Source organism: Brassica napus, chromosome C2 (genome assembly GCF_020379485.1).
Source record: "Brassica napus cultivar Da-Ae chromosome C2, Da-Ae, whole genome shotgun sequence".
NCBI classification, from domain to species: Eukaryota; Viridiplantae; Streptophyta; class Magnoliopsida; order Brassicales; family Brassicaceae; genus Brassica; species Brassica napus.
In genome coordinates, this window is record NC_063445.1 from 9414497 (window position 1) to 9430306 (window position 15810).

General features: G+C 41.8%; 2 protein-coding genes across 2 annotated transcripts; one reads left to right on the plus strand and one right to left on the minus strand.

The window, feature by feature from the left end:
- The first annotated feature begins 2996 nt into the window (after positions 1–2996).
- LOC106380882 (protein TIC 20-v, chloroplastic-like) lies at positions 2997–4055 on the plus strand. The gene has a single exon (XM_048747143.1). It carries the CDS (start codon positions 3277–3279, stop codon positions 3910–3912), a length of 636 nt encoding a protein of 211 aa, XP_048603100.1. The 5' UTR covers positions 2997–3276; the 3' UTR covers positions 3913–4055.
- Positions 4056–4067: 12 nt separating this feature from the next.
- On the minus strand, positions 4068–6918 carry LOC106380881 (inactive beta-amylase 4, chloroplastic). The gene is made up of 10 exons (XM_013820720.3): positions 6550–6918; positions 6315–6443; positions 5976–6222; positions 5653–5873; positions 5494–5571; positions 5255–5414; positions 4888–5141; positions 4714–4783; positions 4444–4512; positions 4068–4346 (listed from the first exon to the last, which is right to left on the minus strand). Exons 1-10 carry the CDS (start codon positions 6753–6755, stop codon positions 4194–4196), a joined length of 1587 nt encoding a protein of 528 aa, XP_013676174.1. The 5' UTR covers positions 6756–6918; the 3' UTR covers positions 4068–4193.
- Positions 6919–15810: the final 8892 nt, after the last annotated feature.

The window sequence follows — 15810 nt, forward strand, 5'->3', positions numbered from 1 at the left end:
AAATCCTCTTCCTTGTCCAGCCCCTTGATAAATGCTTCGCTCATCTCTTATTATCCATCCTGCCTTAGACGGAATCAAAGGTGAAACAAAGGAGCCATCAAAGTTACATTTTATCCAACCTTGTGCTGGTCTTTTCCATATATTCCCAATAGTGGCATTGACCCCCCTGTTTTTTGAAAGTCTGGCATATCTGTCATGTTTGAAGACCATTCTTTTGCATCTCTTTTTGCTTGGTCAAGCACATTCCACCAATTTATAGTCGTCCGTTGATAGAGTAAGATGTTTCTGCTTTTCCAAATCCTCCAAAGAATACTTATCGGAAGATCCTTTAAATGTGGCAATCGTGTGGAAATGTTGCAGGAAAGGCATACATCAATTTTGTCTTCCAGTGTTGTTTGTGTACTTAGTATCGTATGATTTGAAACTCCCGAAGCCCTCCAGATTCTTTGTGCGTAAGGGCAGTCGAAGAAGAGATGAGCCTCTGTTTCTGTTGCGTTACAACATCGTTTGCACTGATCATCTGAAGTAATATGACGTCTTTTTAAATTACTTCCCACAGCGAGTGATCTTGATAATAATCTCCATAGGAAATGATTCAGCTTTGGGGGTGTATTGCATTTCCAAACCTTCTGCTTTAAAACCGGATCACCCCATATCGGTTGGACTTGTTCTCTATTCGGTAGATGCGTACTTAACCAGTAGCCAGACTTAACAGTGTAGATCCCATCATCTGTGTAATGCCAACCTAGTAAGTCAATTTCAGCTGTAGAACTTATCTTGAGCGCAAGTATTTTGTCCACATCTTCTTCTATCACTTTGTTTCGAAGCTTTTCAACATTCCATCCTTGACCATCTTCTCGTATGTAGTCGCTCACAGTTTCCCAATGATTTCTTGTTCTCTTGCTCTCGGTGGTCTTGGTGTATGATCTGACAACCATGGATCGTTCCACATGCCAACAGTTGTTCCATTACCAATAACATATTTCATCCCTTGTCGCAATAAATCTCTACCATGTAATAAGGATTTCCATGCATAAGAAGCCTTTTTCTTCAAAGTCGCCGTGAGAATGCTTTCATCTGGGAAGTAGCGTGACTTCAATATACGTGCCATAAGGCTGTTAGGATGTTGTAGAATGCGCCAAACTTGTTTTCCAAGCAAGGCTTGATTGAAACCTTCAAGGTCCCGAAATCCTAATCCTCCTTCTTTCTTAGGAACACTTACTCTCTTCCAACTATACCAATGCATCCCTTTCTTATCTCCTGATCCCCACCAGAAGTTTGCCAAGATAGCATTTATCTCATTGCAAATCTCTTTCGGTAATCTAAAGATATTCATCGTGAATATTGGCATAGCCAAAGCCACTGCTTTCAATAGAATCTCTTTACCTCCATGTGAAAGAAAATTCTTCTTCCATCCTTGTGTAGCAGCCTTCACCTTTTCTATTATGTATTTAAACATTTCTCCTTTCTTCTTATTAAACTGTTCTGGTAAGCCTAAGTATTTCTCATCGCCTCCTTCATTATGTATTCCAAGGAGATTCCGCATTCTTGTCTTAACACTTGCTGCAACTTTACTTCCAAATGTTATAGATGACTTCCTCAAGTTCACTGCTTGACCCGACACTTGCTCATAAAGATTCAGGATTTGTCTCAGCCGACGTCCAGCTTTTGGGTTTGCCAACGAGAAGAATAGAGAATCGTCAGCAAAAAGCAAATGGTTAACTGCTGGAGATTGTAGAGCTACTTTCACCCCAGTTAAAGACCGATCGCTCATTGCTTGATGCATTAGGTGAGATAATACTTCCGCACATAGAATAAAGAGGTATGGTGAAAGAGGATCACCCTGTCGGATCCCTTTCTTAGGAATTATATGACCTTCTGGAACTCCATTTATCAATACTGAAAACCGGACTGATGATACGCATCCATCTGATCCATTTACTGTCAAAACCCATTCTTCTCATCGTTTCTTCTAAAAAATCTCCACTCCAAACGATCATAAGCCTTTGTGATGTCTGTTTTAACAGCCATATAAGAAGAAGCTTGGCGAGTTCTTACTTTCAGACTATGGATATAAATTGATGTTATAAAAAAAAAAAAAAAACAGAGGCTATTTAATTTCTACTTTTATTTTATTTTATTTTTATTTTATTTTTTATAGTGAAACTAATATTATTCAACCCATTAAACGGGAAATTCAGATCCAGTTACAAAATCGATTTGAACAAAAATTCCTAAATCAATGTATTACAACCTAGCTTCGCCCACCCACTAGACCCGGCACATTCCGCTAGGCCGTTTTTAAAATCCTTAAGAATCGGTTGCCGTTCTTAACCATCAACGATGATCACGGGACCGTGAGGTTCTCCTCGTTGCCTCGGATGCCGGGAACTCCCGTGTCGTCTCCGGAGTAGCTGGTTCCCGATGAACTCCTCAACCTTATAACCGTCACTGTCGATGAAGTGCTAGACAAGCGTAAAGATGAAAAACTCTTACCAAGAGACGTCCACCTCCATTGCCGCCACGAACCGAGCAAAAAAAGCGAGTTGATGCCTTTGTCACACCCTGTCAGGAAGCCTCATCCACCTGCAAATAAAGTCAAGCCCACTGCCGCAAAGAACAAACGAACCACAGCGACACTCGGACGCGAGCTTTAACAATTTGTTGACCCAAGACGAACAATGACTCCCGAGAATCGCCTCAACAAATCCGACAATCGAGAACTAATGTTTGCTTGTTACTTCACTTCTTAGTAATAGAACTACGTGCCGTCTTGAAAGATCTTTAACATGTGTGTCGTTTACTTTTAAACAGCACCGATTTAGTTGTCTATCAACCGACGTGGAGCGTTTTGTTCCATTATTAAAGGACTGCATGCCACTAGAAAGGTAGAAGAACGACACACTGTTTATAATCAGGATTACCAAACAGCATGGAGTATAGTTTATTATCCTCTCGTCATTTAAAAGCAAAACAACTTCCGTTGGTGGGGAACGTTAGTTTCTTTACTTCCTTGATAGAACTAGGTGCTGTTTTGAGGTCTTTAACACGTTCTGTAGAACTAAAAAACAGCACCGATTTTGTTGTCTATCAACCTTCGTGGAGCGTTTGGTTCCATCATTTAAGAACTGCGAGCCATTACAAAGACTGAAAGACGACACACTGTTTAAAGTCACACTTCTCAACAGCGTGGAGTTTAGTTTATTATCTTCTCACCATTTGAGCAAAACCAAAACTCTGTTTCGTTTTGTGTGAAGTGAAAACAGACACAGAGCAATGGCAATATCTCATCTTGTCTCTCCATTACCATCTCTCGCCTTCTTCCAAACCGGAAACTTAACCGGCCGTTCATCTTCTCTCCATGTAAACCCTAATCCCCAATTCTCAAAATCTAGACTTTCAAGGGAAAGAGCCGCCACACTCGTCCTCCGATCGAAAGGCGACGACTCCGTCGACGCATCAGATCGGATAATCTCAGCCGTCTGTTACTTCTACCCGTTCTTCGATGGGATTCAGTACGGCAAATTCATCATCACGCAATACCAACCTTTCCAGATTCTCATCCAGCCTCTGTTTCCCGCCATCAAGGCCTTCAAGAGCTTCCCTTTCAATGGCTTCCTCATCTTCATCGCTCTCTACTTCGTCGTCGTGAGAAACTCTAACTTCAGCAGGTACGTTAGGTTCAACACGATGCAGGCCATTGTGCTCGACGTGCTGTTGATTTTCCCGGATTTGCTTGAGAGGAGCTTTAATCCCAGAGATGGGTTTGGTTTGGATGTGGTGATGAGTTTGGACAGCACAGTGTTCCTCTTCTTGCTTGTCTGTTTGATCTATGGATTCTCTGCTTGCTTGTTTGGTCTGACCCCGAGGTTGCCCATTGTTGCTGATGCTGCTGATAGGCAAGTCCTTTGATTTATGAAGTAAACTGCAGCAACAAATAATATGTATATGTATGTACACATGTGCTGTGATTGCACTTTCTCTCTATTGAATCTGTTTCTTTGTAATCAAAACATAGTGTAACTTTTTGATCCATTGAATACAGTTTTTGCAAAGAGAGGGAGAGATATCATATAACAATTTTCATATTTTGATTTGATTATTTACCCTCATCACATATCTGAAAAAGCAATATGGTGAGGGAAGATCAGTTCTGTAACAAAGGAAAATACAAGACAATGACTAGTGTTGGTCTACACATCTGCACTCATCTGCCTAATAAAAGGAACAAAGTTGTTCCAGTTCTCCACCCTAAAGATCTTCTCGTTCAATCTGAAAAATGTAAACGATCTTACAGTTTCCCCATTCGGTTGCACACAGTTCTCTCTTATTTGCCTTAGTCCCATCTGTTCCAAAATTCATCATATATAAACGGTTAATAACCACCACTTTTTTGTTTTGACCTCGTCGTATAGGAGATTATAGATTGTGCAAATCTCTTACCTGATCAAATCTTTCGCTTGTGTTTCCACCAGTCACTTGTATTGTCCTCTTCTTCGAAACATCGTGTATCTAGCAGAAAAAAAAAAGACAATGTTGGTTTAAGGAATCCTTGAGTGTCCCAACAGGAAGAGCCTAGTGTTGCAGCGCAGTAAGAAAACAAACAGACTAGACCATTTTCATGTGTGTGTGCGACAGTACAACAGTGCGCTGACGCTAACCGATCTAAAATTTGAGTTTTAGATCGAAACATTAGGAAAGAAAGTCCATTACCTGCCTAAGCAATCCTTCAGGGCTGCAAAGATACTTCTCAGGTGTTTCACAGTCCGCCATATCCAAACAACTAGAATAGATATGGAAGATTATTTCGTTAGCAACACCAAACTCATGCACTTCTATAAAAAATATGGTAGACAGCAAAAGAAAACTTCAAAAAGAGGCTCTTACGGGATATGCAGAGCAGCACCATGGCGTGACAATACAGAAGCAACAGGATCATAACCATCCCTCAGTGCGGTATTGTAGTAACCAGCAGTTAGTTCAGCGGGGTGTGAAGATGTCTTATACCACCAATAGATTCCACCAATTTTCGCAACCAACATTACAGATCTTTTCTCCTCTTCCTGACGCATCCGCAAAACATCGGCTGCTTTTGCGAGAATAGCATCAGCGTGACAAATCAACTTCCCACTGTACCATTCCTACAACGAAAAGCAATCCACTGAGTATTAATCATCCAACTCACTAGCCACTTGTGCTCAAGACTACTCAAGATCATAATAATGAGCATTATTAATATGATACAAGAACATACTAGAAAGAAACGGCCATAGTCAGAGAGAAAATTATCATGGCCCTCCTCAAAGAAAGGCACCCCAGATGGAAAGCTATTATAGCAGCCCGCACTTGGAGGATCTCTGCTTCCCCATTGAGGTTTGCCTTCTTGAGACGCCACTGTCATCAAGTCTTCCATCCTAACCCAAGCAATATAGCTCACAATCTGTAAATGTGATTGGCAGGAAAGTATACACTTTGAATTAAATAAGTACTCACATGTACTTGTCATGGCATTGGAATTCACCGATACCAGGGAATTTCCATCTCCCATCTCCAGAAGGATGTGCAGGATATCTGAAAGAAATACAGCGTAAGATAAATCTATTGTAGCTACTGCAGCTTTATGATTCGTAATCTACAGAAAAACGGAAATACCTAAGCTCCCCGGAAGGACCAAGACCGACACCTATTTCTTCAATCACGTTTCCAAAGTATGGTTCAAATTTTGTAGAGAAACTGAGCATGAAATCCTCGTAGCACTGGACAGCGGTTCGACCACCAAACAATGGAAGTTGATCGACTCCAAGAGTCAGATAGTCATTATTGGAGAATCCGTTTTTATCTCGATAGTAAATATCCTTGTTGACGTCTCCAATCTGAAAAAATAAATGCATACGAAAAAGCAGCCGAGTGAAAAAAAAAGCTATTCGAATCTCCATCTTTAACCAAAGTCTTTGCTATGTCTACAACTTACAAACCTCACGGATCCAGAGTGGAAGACTGATGCCTCCTTTTCCACCAAACAAGTGCATATTCGAATGAAAACAAAGAGAAACGTGTAACTTCAACCCCGCCTCAGAGATCAGCCTGAAGAGCTCTTCGTACAAAGACCATTTAAACTCAAGAGGACAGAAACGCTCCACAATCCCCCACCAAACCTCAACAGCGACTCCATGAACGCCAGCTAACTTGAGTGCCTTGAGAGAAACAGTCAAAGCCTTGAGCCTGAAACAATAACAGAACGTTACACTTGCTTGTTATAGTATACATACCATGTAAGGTAATGATACATTGGAACATTTGGGGGAAGATTTAACCTTTTAATGATTGGGCAGCCCGAAGCATCGATTCCAAATGTATCAATGGGCATCATCACGTAAACAGGGACTTTCTTGTGCCTTGATGACACCAACACAAACGATCTTGATTTCTCCCGAGCATCCATGCTGTGTATAATGTTCAATCAACAAAAGACCTAAAGATTCAATTTCTCCCCTAAATTGATTCCACGAAAGAAACGAAATGTTCGTCTTATCGAGAAAGTGACGATACCTGAAGATTCGGCTGTTCCCGGAGACGGAGCTCCGTTTTGTGATCAAGCAACCGCGTTTGAAAGAAGGAACATAAGAAACGTTCCGGAAGAAGTTGCGATTCCTCGTCGCTCTCTGCTCGAGGAAGCAAGAGAATCCTCCGGGATGGAAGAAGGTACCGCCGGAAACTCCGCGGCAGCCGCAGCGGATTCCTCCAATCTCCGCCATTTTCGTGTGTCTCTTCTCCTTCGTCGGAAGATATTTTTTTCTGATGGTTGAAATGCGGAGGAAAAGAGACGGAGATGGAGTACCTGCAACGCAATTTTTATTTCTTTTTTTTAAATCAAGAAAGATTATTTAACTTTATATTTTAGCCCTCTTCTTTTTCTTTTGCTGCTTTTATATTCTAGTTTTTGCCCATATGTTTTAATGTTTCAAAAATTGACCCCTTTAGTATTTTACTTTCACTTTATACTCCACTATTGTTGATTGAAAATAGGGCTTTTTGCAAAAGTGACTCAAAACTTGGAGTCAAACAGAAAACTAACCTTTTCTTTTGACTCCTTTTTTTTTTGAGATTTTAACCCCACACCTGCATTTTATCTACGAAAATGCCATTAACATTTTTTTTTTTTCGAAAATGGCTTCTTTACTGTCTCAACCTCATCTTCTTCAAGTATTTACAATATTGCCACTGCAATGAATAGTGGCAACAACCTTGTACGAACTGTTTGGAGCTTTTAATGCCCTTTAATGCACGTAAATCTCTTTACACTCTCTCTGTTTCAATTGTTATGAACTAAAAACAACATTTCTTTCACTTTCTCTCTATATTCATCCAAAAAACTCAAGCTTTTGATTCAAAATATGGGCTATGGTTGACAGAGCCATATTTCTTTCGTTTTGACTTACGGTTGCTTTCGTTTGAGGTTCTGGGTGGTTGGAGAAGACCCTGTGTGCAAACGAAGTCATCTCACCTAGTTTAAGGTACGAATTTGAATTTTTTTTCAAGATCTGTTCGCGTAGAAGACTTACTAGTAAGTCATCTGTATGTAGAAGACTTACTGATGAGTCTTCTGGTCAAACGGACGACTTAAATTAAGTCGTCCAGCTTTGTTTGTTAAAAAAAAACACTCCAGACGACTTATATATAAGTCGTCTACGAGAAACGGGCTAGTTTTGCATTTGACCGAATCGTGTCAGATCTTTGACTATTTCTGGACGACTTATAATTCAGTCGTCTCTGGGAAAGTTAAAATTTCAATATTTTATGAAAACTTGACGACTTACGTGTAAGTCGTCCTAGGTTAGTTTTGTAATTGAAAAATAAAACTTCATAATTTAACTTTAACCAGACGACTTAATATAAAGTCGTCCCTCCAGAAGACTTAATTTAAAGTCGTCCGGGGAAAGCAAAGTCGTCCAGAATTTTTCCCAATTTTCTGGTCAAACCTTGCTTATCCCGGACGACCTTAAATTAAGTCGTTTAGCTGGACGACTTTCATCTAAGTCGTCTGGAGAAAGTTAAATTTCAAGTTTTATTTTTCAATTACAAAACTAACCTAGGACGACTTACACGTAAGTCGTCAAGTTTTCATAAAATATTGAAATTTTAACTTTCCCAGAGACGACTGAATTATAAGTCGTCCAGAAATAGTCAAAGATCTGACACGATTCGGTCAAATGCAAAACTAGCCCGTTTCTCGTAGACGACTTATATATAAGTCGTCTGAAGTTTTTTTTTTAACAAACAAAGCCGGACGACTTAGAATTAAGTCGTCCCTTTTAATTTTCAATTGCAAAAGTGACCTCTTTAGACGACTTACTTTAGACGACTTACCTTTAAGTCTTCTGGACGACTTAATGCTAAGTCGTCTGCGGCAATGTTTATTGAACTTCTTCATTTTCTCTATGTTTACTAATGTGTTTTATTTTGAATATTTGCAGATGATTTTTCAGTTACATGCAGTGTATGGAGAATGGTTGTTGAGAGATTTCCGTTGGGATTTTGTGGTTGATGATCTCAAAGGAGCAAGATTGTTTTTATTGAATGAAGATTCAACACATGCTGAACTTGTTGCAATGGCTCAAGAAGATTATAACCTGGACATGAGAACAGTGAGTGTGGAGATTAGCTACTCATTACCAGCAGAAATGATGATGGCTCCAGGCAGTCTTCCCATTCATGTTACAAGTGATAGACAAGTTCGAAACTTGCTGGAGATACTCAAAACCCATAGAGTATGTCTTTGTGTATCAAGCCGCAGCAAGGTCGAAACGGTTTCAGAGAAAAGGGATATTGATGAAGCTGGTGAATGGGAAAAAGATGTTGGTGATAATGATGAAGCTGGTGAATGGGAAGAAGATGTTGGTGATGATGATGAAGCTGGTGAATGGGAAGAAGATGTTGGTGATGATGATGAAGCTGATGAATGTTTTGAAGATGTTGGTGATAATGAGTTTGTTGAAGATGAAAATCAAGATGGGGAGGAGGAAAAGGGAGGAGGATGCTGATAATTCTATTGTTGGTGAAACGGATCAGAATGGTGGGGATTACAGTCTTTATGGAAAGGTTCCAGATGAGGACGAGGAAGATGATGATAATATTTGTTTTGAAGAAATCCAAAAGACATATGCTAAGACAAATGCTATTGAAGGAGGAAAATCGAATGGTACCAGTATCTATGTCAACCAGAGTTTTGTTAGCAAGGGTGCACTGCTTTCAGAGCTGCGGTTGGCAGCAGTGAGGGGTAAGTTTTCTTTCAGATTATACAAATCAACGAAAACTCTCGTTGTGGCAACATGTCGGGTTAGCTATTGTGGATGGAAGGTCAGAGCGAGTGTCAAACATGGGACAAACACGTTTTGGGTAACAAAGTATGTGGAAAAACATTTATGCTCAGCGGGAGACCGAATCGCTCAGCGGAGACACTGTACTCCGAAGTATGTAGGTAGTCTTTTCATTGATCGTGTTGGAATCATTGATGGGATAACTCCGCAGCATATCACTGATGCAATGAGGAACATGTTTGGCATGGCGCTTGATTACACCACTTCATACAGAGCACTGTTATATGCACAAAGATTGGTGAGAGGATCAGCAGAAGAAGGGTATTCGCGTCTGGCATCATATCTCGAGCAAATCTCCATTGCAAATCCTGATTCTATCACGGCGATAGAACTTGATTCTATGAAAAGATTTAAGTATCTATTTCTCTCTTTTGGAGCTTCTATCAAAGGTTTTAAGTATCAGAGAAGGGTCATTGTGGTGGATGGAACTCACCTAAGTGGAAAGTATGGAGGAACTATGTTAGTTGCAGCCGCACAAGATGGCAATTTTCAGATATTCCCATTGGCTTTTGGGATCGTGGATGAGGAAGATATACCTTCTTGGGAATGGTTTTTCACAAAATTGGCTAGTTGTATATCTCATGACAAGCCTCTGGTGATAGTCTCCGACCGGCACAAGGCCATTAAAAGTGCGTGTGATAAGGTGTTTCCTTGGGCAACCCGAGGAATATGTTATTATCACCTTCAAGATAACATTGTCAAAAAGTTTAAAGGGAAACATCTCATGTACTTGGTGAAAGGGGCTGCTTATGCTCACACGGTTTACGATTTTGACCGGTACATGGCTGAGATACGGAGTGCAAACCCGGAACTTGCAACGTATTTGGAGAAAGCCGACGTCAGGCTATGGTCAAGGGTTTATTGTAAGGGGAACAGGTTCAACATAAAAACAAGCAACATTGCTGAATCTATTAATTCCGCACTGAAGCGAGCAAGAGGATTTCCGATTACGTTCCTGCTGGAGTTCATAAGGCAGAAGTTAGGAAAATGGTATTGGAAAAGGAGACAAGATGCTTTGAGTCTCACAACTGAACATAGCGGGGGTGTTGAATACTTGCTTGCTGTTCGAGAAGAGATAGCGGATACGATGACGGTCGAACCAATTGATGGATGGCATTTCTTTGTCAAAGGTGGCAAAATGGACTGTGTGGTTGATTTGGAACATGCAAAGTGTGATTGTGGTGTCTATGGAGTGGAGAAAATACCTTGCTCTCATGCTATAGCTGCTGGAACACATGCTGGTTTGCATATCTCCACACTTGTATGTCCACTGTACTCAAAGAATTATCTGTATGCAGGATACTCAGAGAATATATATCCTATCGTGTCACAACATATTGAGGAACGAGAATGCTTTCCTCCAGAACTAAAGCGTGGTCGGGGGAGACCGAAGAAATCAAGATGGCAATCTTGGTTGGAGCTATCTAGGATGAGAGGACACAAACCCAGGAAGAAACACAGGGCACGGAGATGCTCAAACTGCAAGGAAACTGGCCATACGAAACCACAATGTACACAACCAGTTGACTAGTTGTCCAGACGACCTAAATTTAAGTCGTCCAGTCTTGATTACCCGTCCAGACGACTAAATATTTAGTCGTCCAGTGTATTTTATTTTTAGACGACCTTCTACTAAGTCGTCCAGTGTATTTTATTTTTAGACGACCTTCTACTATCCCTTCAAGTGTATTTTATTTTTAGACTACCTTCTACTAAGTCGTCCAGTGTATTTTATTTTTAGAAGTCCAGTGTAAGTCGTCCAGTGTATTTTATTTTTAGAAGTCCAGTGTAAGTCGTCCAGTTGGAAAACCTTCCAGACGACTTATAATAAGTCGTCCAAACCTTCCAGACGACTTATAATAAGTCGTTAAAAAATCATGTTCAAATACAAAGACAAGTTCAAATACAAACACAAATCTAATCATATATGCCCACGAACTTATCACCATCCACATTTTCTTTCAAATGCTGATCAACAAGCTCCTTCCATATATCCACCGCCATATTATCCCTCATTTTCTTCGCGTTGCACCTAGCAAAGTCTTTAGGGTCAAAGGAGACCCCAAGAGCATGACATTCAATGTACTTTACAGCGTACACGCCACAATCACCATTGTTGGCCGTGGGTACACCTTTCAGCGGTCTCTCATATGTGTATGGCTCCAACCCGTATTTGACCCGTATTTCGTCGGTGGCTGCGCACTCAACAAGCAGATAAGGGACCATCTGGAGAAAAGGCTCCATTATCGCATCCCATGCGTCTGGTACACTAGATGAAGGTATGCTGTCCCAGACGACTATGTGCCTCTTAGGGATCGATATCCAAATAGCAACCCAATGCTTGTCGTTCAAGTTCACTGGCGCATAGATATCATCAATGTCCTCCCCCCACTTCTTGTTTGATTGGCAAAATGAAGGTATTGATCCGTCATAAAAATTCGACGCCCCACCAGGTAGAACTCTTCCTAAACCTTTGTGATCAGGTTCCGATGTTTTGAAGAGCTGATACTGCTCTCTCCAAGACTGGGAAAAGTTGTGATCCAGGAAGCACATTCGCTCGCTCCTGAAAGCTTGTGGGTTCTCCTGATACCTCTGCCTTAGCACATTAATCCAAGCATCTATATGCTGCATATTAAATATAACAAGTTAGAAGTTACCAGACGACTTAAATATAAGTCGTCTACGTGGTCGATTTATCTTTAAGTCGTCTGGAAAGTAGTCTACTTGGACGACTTTGTAGACGACTTAAATCGTGTGCAGAAGACTTACGCAGTCTTCCAGCCATTCTCTGGCTGTCCGGAGGAAGTGGTACCACCTTGTTGGTGATGTACGTGGTTTGTCCTCGGTCTTAGTTGAATAATGACTGCAAACAAAAAAGCAATCAGTTTTGGACGACTAAATCAAGCTATTATGGGTAAAGCAATCACTTACGGATCAGTTTTCAACCAATCAGCGAGTTCCTTCAACTTATCTTTGTTTACTGGCGGAAATGGATTATAGGCTGCCACTTTATCTTTTTTTTTCTCTGCCGTATAAGGAGATCTCACAGTGGGAGCAGGTTTCTTCGCTCGTTTACTCTTTGCACGCTTGTCCAATACAACTAGGCTCGGTTCTGAAACTGGATCGCTTGGCTCGGTGGAAGCGAGGCTCGGTTGTTGATCGGTGGAAGCGAGGCTCGGTTGTTGATCGGTGGAAGCGAGGCTCGGTTGGTGATCGGTGGAAGTGACAGCAACAATCTCTTTGGAGGTGACACCATCTGCTTTATCCTCCGGCAAGATCTTATATACCGAGTTCGCCTCGGTTGCTGTATCCTACGGCAACCATCTCTGCAAAAAAATTTGCACACAAGTTAACCCTGGACGACTTAAATAAAAGTTGTCTGGACGACTAGTTGACCCTGGACGACTTAAATATAAATCGTCTGGACGACTAGTTGACCCTGGACGACTTAAAATTAAGTCTTCCGTGGTCAACTAGTCGTCCAGACAACTTACGTTTAAGTCGTCCAGGGTCAACTAGTCGTCCAGACAACTTTTACAGTCGTCTGGACAACTAGTTAACCCTGGATTTGATACTAACCTCTTTGATTTGAGGAGGCTGTTTCTTTTGAGGAGGAGGCTGTTTCTTTTGAGGAGGAGGAGGAGGCTGTTTCTTTTGAGGAGGAGGAGGCTGTTTCTTTTGAGGAGGAGGAGGAGGCTGTTTCTTTTGAGGAGGAGAAGGCTGGTTACTAACCACGGTTTCATTGGCATGAGGGGTAGCCTGTTTGTTACTACCCCCGGTTTCTTTGGCAATAGGGGTAGGCTGTTTATCTTGAGGTGGAGGGGTAGCCTGATTGGTGACACCAACCTTCTTCTCCACAGCTTCCAATCTATCGGACAACTTCCTAAACTCCCTGATGCACTTCTTAAACCCTTCTTTCATGCAGTCAGCTACGCCCTTGAACATAATTTCCAAATCCTCTCTGGTCACCCCTCTAGCCTCTTCTCTAGCCTCTTCACTAGCCACTTTAGGAGCCTCTTTACGAGCTTTCTTCCGAGGTCTTGGATTGTCTTCCTCCTCCTCCTCCTCCTCCTCCAACACAACCATCTCTTTGGCTTTCTTCGATGGAGTCACAACCTTAGGTTTTGTATAGACCTTAGTACCAGTGACTTCCCAGCAATCCATGGTCCACTTCCACGGTCTCCGCTCATACATGACTTTAATGATGTTCTCCGCGGGCAGGTCCTCAACATCAGAGTCCCATTTTGGCCACATTTCACTAATGTCCTTCTCAACAAAGTTGATCACGCGGGTCTGCAGTAAATAGAAGAATCGAGTTAGATATTTGAAAAAAAATACTAAATAGACGACTTAATTATAAGTCGTCTACAAACAGACGACTTATAATAAGTCGTCTAATAAGTCGTCCAGCTGGAAGACTTTCCAGACGACTTAATTAAGTCGTCTGATAAGTCGTCCAGCTGGGAAGACTTTCCAGACGACTTAATTAAGTCGTCCGATAAGTCGTCCAGCTGGGAAGACTTTCCAGACGACTTAATTAAGTCGTCCGATAAGTCGTCCAGCTGGACGACCTTCCAGACGACTTATTATAAGTCGTCTGCGCAATCTTTTGGATTGAAGTAAATACCTGACTCAAGATAGCAGCTTTCATTGATCTGCGGCCTCTGCTGCCCTCGTAAGCCAGTATCGGTGGAGACGGACTGTCTGCTTTGGGACCACCAATACTAGCACCCAATTCCGGCATAGCTGTGTACCCAGACCTGAAGAACTTGTATAAACCCATCCACGGTGTAACAGCCAGTAATTTCTTTGTTCCACAAAGAGTCCATCAGCACCTTAAACGCGACTCTCCCCCATGGATAATTCTCAAACCGTTCTAAATCCATCACTAGCCTTGCCATAGTAGATCGTGTAGCGGTTGAAAACTTTCTCCCTTCAATGAATCCAGTGAAGATGGAGAGGTACGCGAGCCGCTTGCGATCTTCCCTGGACCAATCCCCGCATCTCTTCAGTGCTGCTATTATCTGATCAGTAGTTGGCCCAGCTTCCAGATGAACTCCCAGCATCCCCCAGAAAGAAACCATCTCTTGGGTAACGTCACATTTTGGTGTCTCAAGGTCCTCGATGTACTCGCAGTTTAGACCAGTGAGGTTTTCAAACTCTAACAGTGAAAACCTCAAAGGTTCTGGACCAACGAGAGACCACATCTCATACTTCTTCTTAATGTCCAGCTTGAAACTGAGCATGTAGTGAACCAGCCTTGAAGCCCAACCAAATCCCTGCTCCTTGAACTTGATGAAAACTCCCAAACTCGACTCCTTGAACTCTTCAAATTCGTCATCAGTAAGAGCTTCCCTAAGAGCAGTATGCAACTTGCTGTTATCCGTATGATACGAAATGCTATTGTGGGCTTCTGGCTCTTCCCCTGATGTGTATAACCTACGGGGGAGTTCTGGAATATCCATCCTTTTTGTCTGCAAAATAATCAAAGACAACAATAAAAGTCCAGACGACTTAGTAGACGACTTATAATTAAGTCGTCTGGAAAGTCGTCCAACTGGACGACTTTCCAGACGACTTAAATTTAAGTCGCCTGGAAAGTCTTCCAAATGGACGACTTATATTTAAGTCATCTACTAAGTCGTCCAGTTGGAAGACTTTCCAGACGACTTAAATTACTTACAAGTCTTCCAGTACAAAGCGGACCTGATTAGTCGCAGAAGGAGTTGGAGTACTCGTCATTGCGGTTATAGATCTGAAAAAATAAACGTGAAACGGTGAGAATGAGTAAATTGATAGAGACAACGTTTTATGTTCATCTTTTCCTCGAGATTGATGACTTACCGGCGTTAGGGTTTACAGAGAAACGGCGCTAAGGTTTACAGAGAAGAAGCGGCGGCGCTAGGGTTTAGAAGAAGCGGCGGCGCTAGTGTTTAGAGGAAGCGGCGGTGAGAACGTTGGTGACCACGGTGGCGAGGGCGACGGTTTGTTCGGAAATAGTGGAAGCGGCGGCGCTAGGGTTTAGAGGAATCGGCGGCGCTAGGGTTTAGAGGAATCGGCGGCGCTAGGGTTAGAAGAAGCTGCGGCGACAACGGTGAGAATGAAGTGAGATAGATAGCCGACGTTGAGAACGATGGTTTGTTCGGAAATCGTGGGAATTCGAAATCGCCTTTGAGAGAGAACTGTTAGGGTTTCTGAATTTCGCGAAAAATAAAACAAAAAAAAAAAAAATCACCTTATATATTGGGTAAATAATCCGGTTAGCTTTAAAAGTACATTGGTAAACTTTAAGGTTTGGTCCGGTTTAGACGACTTATTCTGGCTGATAATGTACAACAGACGACTTAATATTTAGTCGTCTGTTTTCAGACGACAAAATATTAAGTCGTCCTAGACCCTAAAATGAACCCCTAAACTAAAATGACTAGATTAA

Coding starts and splice junctions, on each gene's coding strand:
- LOC106380881 (XM_013820720.3), bottom strand. CDS start 6,755: ATGGCGGAGATTGGAGGAATCCGCTGCGGCTGCCGCGGAGTTTCCGGC. Junction 6,444..6,549: donor GGGAACAGCCGAATCTTCAG/GTATCGTCACTT, acceptor CATTATACACAG/CATGGATGCTCGGGAGAAAT. Junction 5,142..5,254: donor ACTATGGCCGTTTCTTTCTA/GTATGTTCTTGT, acceptor TTTTCGTTGTAG/GAATGGTACAGTGGGAAGTT.
- LOC106380882 (XM_048747143.1), top strand. CDS start 3,277: ATGGCAATATCTCATCTTGTCTCTCCATTACCATCTCTCGCCTTCTTC.